The sequence below is a fragment of the Cryptomeria japonica genome, chromosome 7 (genome assembly GCF_030272615.1).
Source record: "Cryptomeria japonica chromosome 7, Sugi_1.0, whole genome shotgun sequence".
In the NCBI taxonomy this organism is placed as follows: domain Eukaryota; kingdom Viridiplantae; phylum Streptophyta; class Pinopsida; order Cupressales; family Cupressaceae; genus Cryptomeria; species Cryptomeria japonica.
In genome coordinates this window covers 490,112,121-490,130,755 of record NC_081411.1, presented here as the reverse complement: position 1 = coordinate 490,130,755, position 18,635 = coordinate 490,112,121, and the positions used below count along the sequence as shown (strand labels likewise).

The 18,635-nt window shown below is 34.7% G+C and overlaps 1 protein-coding gene across 6 annotated transcripts in view; it reads right to left on the bottom strand.

Annotated features, from left to right (window-relative positions):
* LOC131065758 (isochorismate synthase, chloroplastic) overlaps positions 1 to 11,667 on the bottom strand; it is a 314,318-nt gene extending 302,651 nt beyond the window's left edge. For 3 of the 6 annotated variants that reach the window (XR_009111467.2, XM_058000400.2, XM_059209304.1), the window contains exon 1: positions 11,287 to 11,667. Coding sequence is in view for 5 of the 6 variants with exons in the window: in XM_058000400.2 (XP_057856383.1) it covers positions 11,287 to 11,577 (291 nt within the window). In the remaining variant the exon portion in view is untranslated. The remainder of the gene's footprint in view (positions 1 to 11,286) is intronic. The other 3 variants (XM_058000399.2, XM_058000398.2, XM_058000401.2) reach the window with 3 other exon arrangements.
* Between the last annotated feature and the right edge of the window lie 6,968 nt (positions 11,668 to 18,635).

The following is an 18,635-nucleotide window of genomic DNA, read 5'->3' as shown; positions in this document are numbered from 1 at the left end:
AATGCAGCATCTGCCTCAAACAAGGGATTGTTCACAAACTGAACAATACCTCCATGCTGATCTAAATCATGCAACTCTGAACCCCTGGAGTCATGAGCGAACGCAAACTCCTCCTGGATCATCTCACGCTCTTTCTCTTGAATAATCTCATGCTCTATCTTCCTGCTTCCTTTACTAACGAGAGAGATAGTACACAAACTCCCATCTGCAATTTCCCTCAACAAATATTTCTTGTTATTCAACTCAAATTTCATTTCCAATCTAGGTACGTTGAAGGTAAATTCTCCAATGTCTTGGAGCCATTTCATACCACTGTGATATGAGGTTGTATCTACCTCATGATAAGCAACATCATGTGTGCTATCATCAATGCACACATCAACAACTAAAGTACTGCTGCTATGTACCTCAAAAGATGCCTCAACTGGTAAGGTAAAAAATTCTGATATGATAGTATCTGCACACGCTTCCACCGCAAATGTAACTGCATGTCCATCCAAGTCACGATCCTGGGATTCATTGCCAACCCATGAATTTTCTGATTTATTTTCCAAGGTCTGATTTACAAAATCAGACTTGTTGTGGCATGAATTTGCATCATAAATTCATTTCTAAGACCCAAATCTTGAGTCTCAACACTAGGGAACTCCATACGTCCATCTTTCACACATGGAATGAAGGTTACCTCATGATAGTGCACAGAATTTTGACTGCTGCTACAAAAATCAGAACTGTTAGAGCTTGTATCCTCTGCACATTCCTCATCTTTGACGCTTCCAACTTGCTTGCCCACATTTTCGTCATTTACTAACACATCTACATCATGATTAAGCTCAATAGTTTGGCTGCAATGTAAATCAGCACGTGTATAAGTCTCCTTAAACTTAATGGCTTCATCATGGGATCCTCTTTGTCCTTCCAAATGATGCGACTCATGAATCCCATCATCTTCATGCAACAAGTGCATCTCCAAATCTGCCTCCTTCATGGCTTCCTCTTCAATGCATCCAAGGTCTTCATCAAGCTCCTTTACCTAATTATCTGTGCATTGGTGGTTAGGCTCCCAAAAACCTTTGCAAGTGAAGCATAGACCTTGTCTTCTCATTCCATTCCTGCTCATTATGGGAGTTCTTGTAACTTGATCATTGAACTTGGAAGTAGAACCACCTTCATAATCTGATTTAGAAGCTCTACCATACTTGCTCACACTATGCCCCTAACTGAATGTTTTCCCTTTAGATGAAATTGCCTCCTTATACACCCTCCTAATGTACTTTACCAACCCAATCCTGTCAAGCCTCAAGATAACAACAAAGTCCAGAAACTTATTAAGAGAGTGTTGTGCTTTAAAAGCCTCTGGCATATTCTAATAGTCCTTGAGGAGTCGAGGAGCTTCCTGTTCACATCTTTTCCTCATCTTGATGGCATCCTGTTCGATCTCTTCCCTAGATTTCCCTACAATACTATAGTAACCCATTACTTGAACTTATGAGTGCTGGTTTCTCAAAATCAACTATGTGAGCTCCATGAATTTTTAAATCAAACCCCAACAGGGTGGCAAGGAACCTAGCTTTGATACCACTATAAGAACCCTGTTGGTTCTAACTCTCATGAAATACTATTGCTGATTTGTTTTTGGATTTTTCAAGGGTTTTGAACAATTTTAAGCAAAAAATAACAAGTGCACCGGGCAAGAATTGCTCATAAAACTGAATAGATACCAAATATAGGGCAATTGAATCTATATTATGAATTAGATAACTGTTGCAAATGAAACTAATACATAAAACATACCCGTAGGTCCTCAGCTTATTTTAAATAAAGAATTTTGAGTTTGCCAGCCAGAACTAGGAAACTGACCAAAATAGGTGTACAAGTCTAGGAAATTATTTCTTCAAGCCAGAAAAGTGATGGAATACCCTGCATGTGCTAGGCGTTGGAAATTGTGCAACCAAAATGCAAGAAGGAAGGCGTTTCAGCCCTCCAGGACAAAACGTCCCTTTCCTGGACCCCACGTGCCAAGCCTGAATTGTACGGCCAGCAACTAGAAATTGTACGGCTGCTTATTGAAATGAAGTATGCTGCTAAAAGGGGTGTCTAACCTGATTTGCCCTTTCCTTATTGAAACAATCTGCAATATCTGGATAAAAGAATCTCTGTTGAAGCACAATAAGACTCTTGAATGAAGCCTTCACAATTGCAATAATTCAGTTGATCTTCCACAGCCTCACAATCACAGATCCACGAAGAATTTTCGTTCTCCAATGACCAAACCTCTGAAACCCTTGTCAAAGAATTCCACAAAGCAAAATAACAAGCAATTTCAAATAATTAATAATAGAGATTGAATTTCTTGCTTTGCCTTTATAAACCCAAAAAGGCATACTTCTCCAAAAAGTGTGATTTCCTCTGGAAGGGAGTTAAATACATTTAAAATGTATTTAATATACTTTATGCAACATTTGAAATAATTCCCCACTCAGGCGTACCCTTTTGATATTCACTTAATATTATCTAAGTGGCCCACTTTTTAATAGAGTTAATAAAATAACTTTATAATAACTCCAAATGGCATGTTTCCCAAGAAAGTACGCCCAAAGTCATTTAAATACATTTAGATGTATTTAATTTACTCTCCATAGTTTAATTTGCTTTCTAGGCATCCAAATTCACTTAAGTGATTTAATTAAATATCACTTTATCATATTTAAGTGGCTTTCAATTTTAACAAAGTCACTTTATGACTTTATAATATCCATATAAGTTAATTTAATAACTTAACCACTAAAATATTAATATCTCCCTCAATATTCAGTCTTTTGACGTGCAGTCTAAAGCTGGAGTCAACACTAAATAACCCCCAAGTGTCCAGGTGCCCTGTCTAAAGCTGGAGTCAACACTAAATAACCCCCAAGTGTCCAGGTGCCCTGACTAAAGATAGCACTACTGCCAGATTGACTTACTATAAATAATAAGTCCCTCAACTAAGTCCACACACTAACTGCAAAGGCCCTGGAACTGAACCCAAGACTGAACTAAAGAAGTGGAACTGCCACTGAGACTCTCTATCCAAACATGTTAGCCTACAAGAGTCCAAATAATAGGTTAACGGTTAACCCATCAGCAACTGATACTGACTAGAGTGGGAACATTATAATAATCCACCAAGTTGGCCCATGTCAGCCCAAAAGAAACATAAATTTGCAACAATCAAGTTGGCCCCCAAAACAAAAATATAAAATAATTATCTAAAGTGAGTCGGCCTCCAAGAAAAATATTAATAATAATTCCTTATATAATGTGTCAGAGCTAGGGATAAAATATTAATAATTACATTTATTAATATTTTGATTTATTTGAAACTTTATTTATTTAATATTAAAAAATGCAAAAGGATGACCTGGTTGACCTAGGGTCTAACCAAGTTCATTATAGTCTCCTCGTCCTAGATGTTGCTTGCCCTCAAGCAACTACAGATTTGAATCCACATCTTTCCCTGTTGCCTCGTCATCTATGTCTTCATTGAAATGACCTCGATATAATGTATATGTCCCTTTCCCAAACATCTAAGACTTGGTTGCCATGATTCTTTGCATGTGAAACATAATCTTTTTCTTTGCAGCTCATTTTTAGAAATCTTCATTGTATTTGTCTTAGGTGGTATCGTATTTTTCTAATGAGGCTTCTTTGATAGCATAGAAGTTGTCCGCTTGAAACTCCGTCTATCTTTGGTCATTGAATCTTCAAAACTCAAAGCCCAATTGATATCTTCTTGTAAGGTGTTTGGATTGGATGCTCTTACTAACCCTTTAAGGGGTTCAACCAAACCTTCTATAAAGAAGACTATAAGCCTTTTTTCTAACACATCAGAAATCATTACTGCTAGCCTCTGAAATTTTACTGCATATTCTTCCATCTTACCTTCTTGCTTCAGCTATGCTAACTCTCTAAAATGTGATTTTGGATCCTTTCTATCAACCCTCTCCATCAATCTTTGGCTGAAGTCTTCCAAGGTAGTGATTGAATCATGCCCCTAGGTTACCAAGCCATGGTACCACCATTCATGAGCCACACCTTCAAGATGCAAGGTGGCAAATTTGAAAGCCTCTTCCTCAAGCATTGGATTCAATGAGAAATATATATCTAGTGTTTGCAACCAAGCTCTTGCTAATGAGCTCCCAAATCCATCAAAAATTGGGATGGTAATCTTCCCCAATCGATGTTGGATGTCCTTTCTTTCTTTATACCCTTTCCTCCCATGCCCAGTTGCTTTCTTCATCCCATAATAGTCCCTGAAGGCAGATTTGCACGAATAATAGGCTTAGGGCATAGTATGCATCATGAAGTATTGTCATGTCTTCCTCTAGATCAGTTTGTTCTTCCCTATTACCTTCAACTATTTCTTTGTCAATAAATTTAGCCCTGAAGATCATGGTATTAATTGAAGCTCCCCCACCATTAGATGAAGCTTTTCACCACCAGCTGAAGCTCTTCTTCCACACAAACTACTGCCTTAGCATCACTCTAAATGGGCCTATCAACACTTACTGGCTGGCTTATTCCTCTTAACAGTTGAACCATCTCCCTCATGGCATCCCTCACACTGGTATTAATCTCTCTGATCTCCCTAATGAAGTCTTGGGTATTTGCCTCTTCCCTATCACCCATTGCCTTCTTCTTTTCCCTTTGCTTGCATCTTTGGTCCCTGTCACTCATCAATCCACAGGCTGGCAGAAAAGTTGCTCTGATACCACTGAAATGAATCTGAAATCTGAATGATTCTAATTCCTTATTCCTAATTAGAGAAACGGGACTCGCCCAGACTCGACGAGTCCGAGTCCAAGTCAGGCCTACCGAGTCCCAGGGGCTCGGACTTGGACTCGTCCGAGTCTGGCGAGTAAACTCGCCAGACTCGCCGAGTTGGCGAGTTTGGCCCAAACTCGATCGGCGTGGGCATACTTTAAAACACAAAAAAAAATTAGTTTGCAAAGTTTTTTTAAATCCGTTTTTTTATGTTAATTGTCTTCTAGATTCAGAAATTGAGAACACGCAGTGCTATTAACTTCAAAACATTCATAGATTACCAAATCATATAGAATATCAACAATCTAATGCACCTTGAAACTACAGATCCAGGAAGTTGATTTTACTTAAAAATCTCGTATTACATAAATTTCACTATGTTACCCAAGTTTTTTGGGACGGGAGGACGGGGAAACGGGTTTCTGGGACGTTTTTTTTTGGCCCAGAACAGGGGATGGCTAGCTATATATATATATAATAGCAAGTAGCAACATAACATTGAGAAGATAAATCATTAAATATTACCTTAGGTTAGGATTGTCTTTCCAAAATGTATCTGCATTCAAAATGGAACTTTACTTCTAAGTAAAAAAAATGTGAATATTGGTGAATTTTATTTGTGCTTTTTTTATTTGCCAATAGAAATAAATACAGGATTTGTCATTTTTTATCCATTTCCTATTTGTAAATAAGAAGACTATTATCTTTTTGTATAGTTATGCATGAATACAACACATCCATATGTGGTCGAGAACCTATTTTCACCTATTCGTCATATGCCAAATGGTGAAGCCTCAGCTAATTGTGCCATTGGTGGTTTATTTTACTTTTTACTTATGCGTGACTGTCCCATATGATATGATATAAATATCGATATCATATTATATGATATCGTCGGTGATAATAATAAAGTTAATAAACTTATTAACTTTTCTGTAGACTATAGATTATAAATTATAATTTATTAATTTGTAATTTTTAAATTATAAAATTATTGTAATATTTATTATGTATTATAATATTATAAAAGCGATTTTTAAATAATAAAAAAAATTTACTTTAACAATCAAGGATCCAAATTTTTTTTTTAAATTAATTGCTCTTAAAATAATAATAATTTATGTCCAAGGGGTTGAGCTTAACTGGTTAAAACACTGGGTTCTCACTGTGGAGACCCAAGTTCAATTCCCAATAGGGACATCTGAAGTGGAATTCTAAGTTGTGACTCTTGGCCTTCCATAGGATGGGGAAGGTCTTGGAGTCAATCTAATCAAACAGAATAATAATAATAATTCAAAGATATGTAATGGGGATGGGGCCCCCTACTGTGTCCCCACTGGTTCATAGCTCCAGTCAAAAGCTATTCAGGCTTCGGCCAATTACCGATCAAAAAAAATAATAATAATAATAATTTTTTTAATTTTTTTTTATTACTGTATGAGCCAGAAACGGCTACCGAGACGACTAGGGGACGGCTTGGGCATCCCCTGTCGTCCTGGGGACGGTCAACGGTCCCCGGGGAAAATGTTGACCATCCCCGAATTTCCGGGATGGTTTCCGGAAATTTTTGAGGATCAAGGACAGCTGGGAAACGTTTCCAGCCGTCCCCAAGTCCCCGAAACTGGGACAGTTTCCGAAACAGGTGCCTTGAAGCCGGAAATGCATTTCCGCGTAATATAGAAATTTCACGATAACAGTAATCTAACCTTATATAAAGATTGTCACGACAGCTATTATATTCTACAAGCCATAATTGCTTGAGTAGCTGATGAACTCAATATAGATAGGGTGCCTTAGAGAGGCGCCATTTACATTCCTGTGTGCTTGTGATCTCTTGTAGAATGTGATTACGAATCAGCAGTTATAAATGGGCTGCAGTCGCATCACTTCTTCGTTCTTAGGTGCTGTAAAGATGCAATATCACCTAGAGGCAGATAGGAAATAGACTAGCACTGCAATAGATAACCAAGCAAGGGTGTCATTCTACCCAGGGAACACCGCCTAAGGATTTTGTCCTAGGCAATCTGCAAATGTGCTCAAGGCAATTTCCGATATTTCATGTTGATTAGAATGAGGCTCCAACCCTCTTTAAATAGGTGCTAGCAACAATAATCCACCAAGTCGGCCCATGTTGGCTCAAAAGAAATATAAATTTGCATCAATCAAGTCGCCCCCCAAAACAAAAATATAAAATAATTATCTAAAGTGAGACAGCCTCCAACAAAAATATTAATAATATTTCCTTATATAATGCAAGTTGGCCCTAGGGATAAAACATTAATAATTGCATTTATAAAAATTTCAATTTATTTGAAACTTTATTTATTTATTATTAAAATAAAAAAGCAAAAGGATGACCTAGTCAACCTAGGGTCTAACCAAGTTCATTACAGGAGCATCTTGGGGTATAGGGCTATCTTGCATCACCCAAAAATGCTTTTGTTAGTTTGTGGACCCAGTACATATACTTTATAGTTAACGAGGAATCAAAAATTACTGTTCCAATTATCATGTGGTAATTTAATTTCATATTTCATTTTAAATATTTCCACAAATATGGGACATCGGAATTCAAAGGAGCATCAACTTTGAATTTGGAAATCTTATTTAACATCTTTTGCAAAAGTTATGAAAGAGGAATCGATTGTGCAATTTGTGTATGGACCAATGGTTGGCGATTACAAATTTCACTCATGCATGCATGCAGATGAGTGGAGGAATATTCTAAATTCCTTTTGACGATTTTGAATGTCGGAAATGGTGGAGTATCTAAAAATTAAATGGAGGACCGATCTGAGGCCACATAGGCAACAAATAGGTGTTAAATTCTGAAAAATTTAATCAATATTTTAAACTTCACATCTTGGGCATTGTATTTTAGTGGGATATTCCTAAGCATCATAGGTGGATGCCGAGATGGAGTTATTATTCCATTCACATTCCAAAAAATACATAATTCCATCTATTCATAAAAAAATTGTTTTGGAACAAGTTTGGAAGTTTGGAGGCAGAATGTAACGAACTTACAGGATAGCTCAAGTGAGGAGAAATCAGCCATGGAGGCATTGGAGCAATAATATTTGCAGATTTGTAATTTGTTCACAGGTCTATGAAGGTTCATGGTGAAGGAAATCAAATTCTACATGCAGAAGATGTCTAAAATTGAGGATTCATGACTCTGGATTGCAGTTTTGCTGCATAGTTAGTTGTAGTAGAAGTTGTAATCATATTCTTGAAGGAAAAATGAATAAGCTTTCTTTTTCAGTTCATGAGAAATTTGCATTTGTTGAGCATATGTGTTTTGAAGGGGAGCACCCTTCACAAAAATTTTAAGTTGCTATCACGAACATGTATGTGAGGGGAGTACCCTTGCATCAATTGGTACCAAAGTGTGTGTGTGTGTGCTTCAGGGAAAATACCCTTCATCAGTCTTTAAGGGATAAATCAAGGCAATGTGCTACACATGGTTACAAAGTAATGTAGGGGTTCTTGTGCATTAGAAGTTTGTCTATGACCACACAATTAGTTGCATTATCTATGATAAATTACACTACACATTGTGCCCCAACTTCCATCACTACCCTATCAAATGATCACAAAAAAATGATTTGATTTCACTCTATCGGATGCATCTATAGATTTAAGGAAGACCTTGTCACTTTCAAATGACACAAAAAAGTTGATCAATATGCAGTTCCTTCTATCTGTCCACCCATCTAACATTATGGTGAAACCTATCTTCTCTCACTTCTTACAATACTTAAACAAGTACCTCACTACCATCCTACATGATATCCTTTAGCATATCAACTCTATGGCTCCCATATCATGAGGCCCTAAAATCGACTTACAATAGCAATGGCATCAACTGTTATCTGCCAATAAGAAGATCGTGCAACATCAAATGGGAAGTTCAAGTAATACCAAAAATGGACTATTCCTTTTTAGCCTAGACATGAATGTTTTTCTTCCATCCTATGCTCTCCAGCAACAATTGGGCTCCAAGTGTTATACAAAGTTGAAAAAAAATTAGATTTTTGAATCAATATTAGTTTTCTAATAGAAGAAGATGATTTAGCAATAGAAGAATTAGTATAAAAAAGTCATAGATTTTTTGAATAACCAAACAAAAACTCACCAATTATTTACTAATGTAATGTCCCCATTTTAGGGTTTCCTTGCATGGCTGGTTGGCGCTGACCTTGTTAGTGGTTGTTTGTCTTGCCCGAGGGGTTATTTTGACATTACCAGCAAGTTCAGTCAGCCTCGAGGACACTTATGCCACTTCTCGGAGGAATTTCTGGCTTTAGGTATTTTCTCCAAGGATCTTGGAGAGGACGTCTATATTTAGTAAGTTGCTATTTTTAGCTCGATCAAGTCACCACCTCGTTAGTGGCACGCCGGCACTTTCAGTTTTGCATCTTATAATCCCTTGTCCTTGCCGCAACTTAAGGATACATTTTTTTAATTAATGCTTAAGTTTAATGTCATGCACTTTATGGCATTTAATTATTTTTTTTTTTTATATTTGACTTTGGTTTGAGCGCCCAAGTATTGAAAAGAGAAATATTTCATTATTTTAATAAAGTCCTTTCTTTTAGCGCGTGGAGTTTTAGGGAGACATAAGGGGATTAAAATATTATTTTATTTCTCCCCAGTTTGGCGTGGAGTTTGAGATTATAAAAAGGGAATTTTAATTCATTTGCTCTATGCAAGCATTAAAAGAATAGTCGATACTTCCCATGCAAACAATATAAATGACAAATCGTGGGATTTGAGTAGTCGCTTAAGAAAAAAAAAGAATCGTGGCTACCAAACAAGCTGGAGGAAGTGAAGTTGCTAGCTGATGCGTGGAGAATTTGGGCAGTACTTTGGCGGCAAAAAGGTGTTCAATTAGACATATAGCTCTGCATCACTTGCACGTCTCATACGTCTCAAGTGCTGTGGATTAAGGGTGAATTAGGTTCAATATTTGGTTTTGGCTGTAGCACACAGTGAACTGGAATATTACGGCAGATGTGTAAGGAGAAAGGTAGTTTGACAGGCAGATAAAATCCCTTTCTGAAGGTAGTTTGGCTGCAGCAGGGTGACTAGAGATGCCAAACATTGTGTCCAGATTGGCGTGTGAATTTGTTGTTTTTTGGCTCAGCTCTGAGCACTAATCCCTTTGGCTAAGTTTATATCAGAATTTGCTGTGTAGGACGTGGAGGAGTGAAGAAGCTCAATTACCAGTGACTTAATCTGCCACTGGGTGTTAGTATAGCAAACCTATTATGAAGACAAACTGTATAATGATCTGGACGAACAGTTGTTCTGTCATCTTAAGGGTTAGGTTCTGAAACCTCCGAACCATTGTTCGTAATCATCAATATGATTCATTAAACACTTTGTACTTGAATATTGTAGTCTGTTGTTGCAGTTGTTCATGGTGTTTCTTTGATTGTTGAGTTTGATTATAATTTAATGTTTTGAGCACATGTATATGAAAGTTTCAAAATTGCAAACGCAAAACAAAACATTCCTTCATGTGCATATGAACTGCTTGACAAAATCTCCAATAGCTGAGTGTGAGGAAAAGTTAAATTTACCGGAAACTGTTTGACATAATTCATGAACCTTAAATCTGCGGATAGTGGAAAAAAAAGTGCAAAAAGTTTTGTTCAAACAGAGGTAGCTTATTACAACTAAATTGTGTTGTATTCATAAGATATTGAACAACCAATAAGATTTCGGCAAGTTTTTGACCCAGCAGGCTGCTTTGAACCGGCACAACCCAACCAATAGTCTATGATTACTCATTGATTAAATATGGATTTTTGCCAAAGTATTAGTACTAAGTAACCAAAAGCTTCCATGGACATTTTTAGTAAAAAAATGTTATTTTTGTGGGATTTGACCCATGTTTCAAGTAATTCATGACTAGTCATTCAATAATGACATTGTGATTCAAGTTTGTGACATATTTGAGCATTACATAGCTTTATCTTTTTTCTCTCACCTTGCCACTCATGATTTTTGTTCCGAGTCACTGACTCGCTTTAACACGGAGAGCTTTCCCTATGTCTTTTCAACCTTGACCTTTACAATGATAATCCCTCCACCTTATAACTCAACCAAGCCCACTGTGCTCGTAAAAGTAATGGTTTAAGTGCACTTGAGTCAGAAGGCCATTGCAAAAAGTAACTTCACCGAAGCTTCACTGCTTCTACCAGTGAGCATCACCCAAAACAAGAGTGTTAAGTAGACAATTTTTGGTCATGATAAATGGGTTATCATTAACCAAATGAAAATGGACTCGAAACTACACAGTTGAATTGCATTGCTATAAAACATCATATAGTACCCATGTTTTACTTCAATGTATTTCTTATCGCCTGGAAGCAAGAAAGATTCAACAATGGATCTATTCTGGATTATTTTTGGTTGGTTCCCGCGTTGATTTGCAAAGTGGGTGTTGAAGAAATAAGAAATGTTAATTCATACCTCAATTCGTAGTAGTCCAGAGTGTTGAGCAGGGGGGGCTGATTTGAGGTGGTTAATAGAGGATTGCAAGTGATGTGCTGCCTCCTCCAACGTCCTCGCTGCTCCCAACGTTATTGTCCTGCACCATACATTCCCTTCCTCTTTACACGACCCATTTTCTTCTAGTCTGAATGCTAATGATGTTTTCACAGTAGCCCGCCGCCTCCGGCCTCGCCCTTGCCATCGCTCCACTGGAAATGACAGTGATAATGGCACCCCAACATGGGCGTTTGCAAGGACGAATCCCTTCATACTCACAAACAGGACTACACACTACAAGCGGATAATAGCTTTTTTAATCCACTATTGCTCCAGATGGCCAATTTCTAATGGGGTGCTAAGAAAATAGAATATGGGAAACGTTTGTTTAATCAAATTGTGTCACGCCGATTTGGGTCTACCAGTGTAATTAAATCTTACGGAAAGAATCCATCGAGGATAAGTTTTATTGAATATTAGGATTGCAATGCTCTAAGGGATGACATTAAGATTGTGTTCTAATGTAAAATAAAGATTTTTTAATTCTTTATTTTTAATTGAAAGAGATTGATTATTTGTGCAATTATATTATCAAAATCAACAAGTCAAAAACAATTGGTATCAACACGTTACAAAAATGATAAGAGGTTGTAAAATTTCTTAACAAGTAAAGTGGTGAAATAGGAATTCACTAGTTTTGCTATTGTAAACAAGCAATGAACCTATTTTACACAAACAAACAACATTAAAGATAGACAAAATTGATATCATCCTATTGCTCTAAGATATTCTTATGGGAGAGGGACATTTTAAGAGAAGGATCAACATCATTCTTGAAAACTTCATCCTTAGAAGAGAGTTTTAAAAGAAGTGTTAATAATCTCTTCTTGGACCAAAGTGTCCTCATGGGTAGGAGGATCCTTAGGAGAGGGATAGAGTGACACAAGGGATGTTAAGCCACTATCATAGTTATGAAACATATGCATCATGAAACTAACTAAATGAAAACATGATGTAAACAATTTGCTTTTTCAAGTGATAACATATTAAAATTGCATGATAAAAGAGATAACAAATGTGCATTTTTTATGAATTTTTCACTAATGCGAGTGCATAAACAATGAATGAATGCATCTAAATCTAATAATTACAAGAAAAAATCAGATCTGAAACTAAAAATTAGAAATATGCAAGTGTAAGAAGAGTCGGGTTCACCAAAATGTAAGGTGATGAAATAGGGATTCACTAGTTCAACTATTGTGAAGAAGGAATGAACCTATTTCTCAAATGATTACATTAAAGGGAGACAAAATCAATAGATTCACTACCTAAGGATGAATGTTGATTTATTTTAGGTGGTCCCTTTATGTGAATTGAATTGGATATTGTAAAGATGAAAAATGAACGCTAGATCTAGGGCTAAAGATGGACAATTGATGTAAATTAACATAAACTAGCAGTTTTAGATTTGACATGAAGTTGTACAAACATAGACCTGGAGTGAGGAAGATGAGCAAAACTCATTACTAGAATTTAATTTCGAAAAATCGAGACAATGGTGCTCCAAGCAACTTCTTCCTTATAATGTTAGATGTGGATGAAATTAACCTTTTTTCGAACCAAAATGCTACTCAGAATCTACCCCAAAAGTTTCACCAAAAATTTGTCAAACATAAGTGTGTGGAGTGACCCTATCCTTTGCTTTTTGCACCTGCAAAGTTGGATCTAATTGTTTGTCTACTCTACCTAATTTTAGATTTATAGCTCTTAAACTTGTAACTTGCACCTGCAAAAGAGAGAAAGATGTTGGGAATATGGTTTTTCTTAGGTCAAACCTCGGGTTTGGAATTAACCCTATAATTGAATTGAAATGGAAATGGATAGTGTGCTTTAAAAGGGAAGAGGCTAGAGTTGAATTGAAATGCTTAATTGAGATAATTATACATTCAATTCATGATGAAATGTTCTTAGGATAAGTCATCCATGTGTTGATGCAATAGCATGATAAATCATATAAAATCCAAATTCAAATGCTTAATTGAGTTGTATTGAAATCATAATTGAAGATGCCTTGATGTAGCTTGTTGCTCCTTAGATTCAGAGTTGCTCTTGAAGTGTTGCTTTTGAGTAGGAATGATGATAAGAATGTGATAATAGAAGATGATGAAATAAATTAGGAATGATGCCTTATATAGGAATCTCAAAGTAAAATCACCCTTAGGTTGACTTGGAATTATCATGCTTTTGCATCAGGGATAGTTTTGGAAATGGTAAGACCGACATATTATCCTCCTAAAATTTTAGCCAAAAAGCATCAGATAGGGTCACCTCGACTGAAACTATCCTCAACAAGGTCACTCCAACCAAAATTGTCACGACACTTTAGGCCCAAAATTTTAGGGGTGTGAGATAACAAGGTCCTAATACCATAAATAGATTTATATAAAAAATTATAATATTTATATGTGGGAAAAAAGGCATTGAACTTTGAGATGACATAGTACCCATATAAGCATGAAATGAAATAAGATAAAGGGCACATTTGAAATAAGGGCCCAAATAATAAAGCGTTGATGTAATAAAGTGAAATAGGACTCATAATATTGAATTAAATATTAATTTAAATCAAAAAAGGTCCTATAATTATAAAGGAAGGGGAAATACTAAAATGAGTGCTAGGAGAGTGTAAAATTGGACACCCTAATTAAAGGTGTACAATTTACGACAATACAATTACTTAACTAAGATTTGAAAAGAAAATAAACTTTTTTCAAATATCTAAATTAAATGATGTTGTAATGATGAAAATGCATACCTATACTAATGTAAAACCTATTAACAAAAATATGTATTGCTTAATTAAGATTTAAAAATAAAATAAACAACTTCTTTCATATATCTAATTTAAATAATATTGTAATGATGAAATTTGCATAGCCATGTCAATTCCTATTTTGTTTTGGGTCCATTTTGAGTGATTGCCTTAGTATAATTACAAAGCAGCATATGACACAATTTTGTTTTAAGTTTAGCTCATTTCCCAATTTTCAACCACCTTCATTTATTATTCCTAACACACATTCCCATACACACATCCTTGTCCCTAATCTATTCACATTTATTGTCACACATTCCCAACTTTTATTTTCTTAGATTGTGATACATTCATCTCTAATCCTTAGCTTCCACATCCCTCGTCTTGAGAAATTTTCACAAAACACAAGATCAATCTTGCATAATGTGAATCTAGCCTAAAAATTAAAATTTAAATGACTCTCACCCTTTTCTTATAACCATTAGGATTCAACTTAGTATAGTTTATTTGTTGATTAATTATGTTAATTTTTAAAGACGTTCATTTTAACATTAATTCATATCCAATAATCATCTAAAAATCTTGAGCTCTCAAGGAACATTCAATAGGAATATTTCAATGTGGAACTTTATCTATACTTACATCAAAGTTATCATATTGATCACTTGCATGCTTTCATATTGTTTGATGATCATTTTTCACAATCATAGAGTTGGTCAATTAAGGGTATTAAGCTAGGAGAACTTAACCCCAATGATCCAACGGTCTCCCCAAGGTATTTTTAAGTGCCACCAATCCTTAATGGTCAATAAGGAGCAAAGATCAAAGATAACTAGATAGCAAAATTAAGCATTTATTAGACTATGTTTGCAAGTTACAAATTAGATACGTGTAACACATATTAACCTAAGGCCATGAGACCAACCGAAAGCTAGTTATTATTCTGGTCCAACTCTAACTAACACAAATGTGTATAAGTTAGATCTAGGTTAGCACATATATTGTACTTGTGCAACTTGCAACAAGATTAGATCACTCATGTTCACAAGATAAGAGTGAATGGAGTGGGGAGGTTTTTGAAGGATTGCCCTATTCATAAGGAAGAAGATTCATGTTAGTGGCAATGATAGGGTGATCCCACAATATCAGGTTACACTTTTTGGTACATCCTTATTTTTGTTGAAATTGTACAATTTTTAGAAAATATAATGATTTAAGATTTGAGAGGTCCCATTTGAAGTTATTAATTGAAGAGAGTTAGATCAAAGCCTCTTAGATCAAAATCCCTTGGACATAACATCGCTACTCTTAAATCATGCCTACAATGGAGTATCCTCCGCACCTATCAAAATGCTGATAAAAAAGTAGTTTTACATTAGCTTTTTGGGGGGTCCAATGAAGTCATTCAGATGTTTTGTTTTCTAAGTATGTAGTCCTTATTATAAGATTTCCAAATACTATAATTTTTAATAAATCTATGTTTTCTTTCTTATAAATGTAGGTTTTCCATCGAACATTAAAAATTGTGTTTCACACATGTGAAAATTTTGAAAAATTAAAAAAAAAATTGTAAAAATATATTTCCCTAGGTATTGATATCCTCATTTCAATACAAAAAGAAGGTAATTCCAATGCATAAAAAAAAAATATACATTACAGAATACACCTCTGTCCAAATTACAATTACTCTAACTTCAAAAATTAACTAAAAAAAATATTTGTAACAGAAAATTATGAAAAAATATCCATCCACTAGATATTAGTGTGAGAAAACTATACTTTAAAAATTAGAATTTCCTTCTTGCTATAAAAAAATGTTATGCACTACAGAATAAATGTCACTTCTTAAAAATGTTGATTACTAAAAATATTAAGTTATTAAAAGTTACATGAGAATATGGACACTTCTTTTCTAATTATTTATTTAAAAATATATTTAGAATCTATATGAAAAATCTCACAAATCAATAGTTTACTTCATCTTCAAATTCTTAATGGTTTGGCTACTATAAGTGTTAGAAAGTAAAGATCTCGTGCAAAATATTGTTTTCAATGTCAAGTTTGGTCAAAAAGCGTAACTAGATAGCAAAAATATGCATTTATTTGATCATGTTTGCAAGTTACAAATTAGATACATGTAACACATATTAACCTAAGGCCATGAGACCAACCCAAAGCTAGTTATTATTCTGGTCCAAATCTAACTAACACAAATGTGTATAAGTTAGATCTAGGTTAGCACATATATTGTACTTGTGCAAGAGTGAATTATATGAAAAATCTCACAAATCAATAGTTTACTTCATCTTCAAATTCTTAATGGTTTGGCTACTATAAGTGTTAGAAAGTAAAGATCTCGTGCAAAATGTTGTTTTCAATGTCAAGTTTGGTCAAAAAGCGTAACTAGATAGAAAAAAATTGCATTTATTAGATCATGTTTGCAAGTTACAAATTAGATACATGTAACACATATTAACCTAAGGCCATGAGACCAACCCAAAGCTAGTTATTATTCTTGTCCAAATCTAACTAACACAAATGTGTATAAGTTAGATCTAGGTTAGCACATATATTGTACTTGTGCAAGAGTGAATTATATGAAAAATCTCACAAATCAATAGTTTACTTCATCTTCAAATTCTTAATGGTTTGGCTACTATAAGTGTTAGAAAGTAAAGATCTCATGCAAAATGTTGTTTTCAATGTCAAGTTTGGTCAAAAAGTGTAACTAGATAGCAAAAATATGCATTTATTAGATCATGTTTGCAAGTTACAAATTAAATACATGTAACACATATTAACCTAAGGCCATGAGACCAACCCAAAGCTAGTTATTATTCTGGTCCAAATCTAACTAACACAAATGTGTATAAGTTAGATCTAGGTTAGCACATATATTGTACTTGTGCAAGAGTGAATAGAGTGGCGAGGTTCTTGAAGGATTACCCTCTTCATAAGGAAGAAGATTCATGTGAGTGACAATGATATATTAATATGCAATGTGGATGTTCACTCACTTAATGAGAAAAAAAGGGCATTTCTAGTAGACAACCATGTTGAGGTATGAAGTTGGAGTTGGAATGTGTGAGCCTTGTTGTAAAAACCTATGAAAAAGGTCTAGTTATGATAGTTTTTAATAGTTAGGTGTCTCGTTGACTCAAAATAAATTTTAGCACCTATTAAATGAAGGCACAAATTTTCTTATGTTTCCCATTATTTTCCTCATGGATTTGTTGCAAGATAATATATTTCTCTTCAACTTGTTCTATAATTAATTTTTCCTAGTTTGTTAGATTATTTTCTAGGGTTTAAAGGAATTTATGGAATCCTCTTTGATGCCATGATACATGAGTTTAACAATGGGATAGAGAAAGAAGATGCGTGTGTTGTTTGTTTTTAGACATGTGTTGTGTTTGCACCTTTTCTTTTTGTTGAGTGTCTTATGGTGTGATCAATGGCTTTCAATCTTGATGTTTTTTAGAGTGAAGACGAATTAACTAAATGACAATCTAAATGCAAGAAATATAGATCCAATGTGTCATTTATATATTTTCCTGATTGGAGCATGGTTTAATTAACTACTACAACGAAATAATTTTAAATTACCATAAATTCAATTTAAGCTAATATTTTAGTTTTTATTTTATTTTTGATGTGTTAAATGCCTTGCAATATTGTCAAGAGATTTTAATATTAATGAATGTCTTGTCCATCATGTCTCATTTCCTATCATTCTAAGTTTGTACATATTAAATTTCTACTTATTAGGTCTATACTTGTGTCTTTCCTATTTTTGTCTTTGTGTGTTTTCCCTTCCTAATTATGTTTTTTTCTTTCAACTCCACTCTTCCCTTCTTGTCAAAGTTCCAAAATTCTCCATCTTGTCATGCCTTCCATCTCTCATATATTTCACCATTATACTTATTAAACCTCCCTATCCTCTCATGCTTATTTTTCAATGCTTGATGCCCTTTCCTATAGTTTGAGTCTTATGATCTAGCCAAACCCCTATTCCCTAATATTTTTTCCAATAGTTTTGTTCCCCTTAGAACTTCCCACCATGTGTCATATTGTTCCCAATAGTTTATTTTTAGCACTAATGGTTTCAAAGTAGAACCTTTCCTACCCATGATTATTATTTAAATTTGAAGTTGTGTGTGTACTTGGTAGTTGACCTACCCTATCTATAGAGGATGTAAAAGAGTGAATAATTTCATCCAAGAGTACCATCTACATTTAATCAAATTCTATTCAAAATCTATTTTGAGCACTTATTTTCAAGCATGGAAATTATTCCCTAATGATTCCAAACGACAATCTAATACAATGTTTTTATTTGAGCTTCATTATGTGACCTCTATTCACTTTGCATTGATCTAATTTACTAGTTTTGTTGGTATGAATTGTTGTTCTAGTTATTGATATTGTAGATCTATTTGAATGCAGTACAACTTGTATTATAATAAGAAAGAGATTGGGATTTACATCTATTATTTTCTATTCATTAGAATAAGAA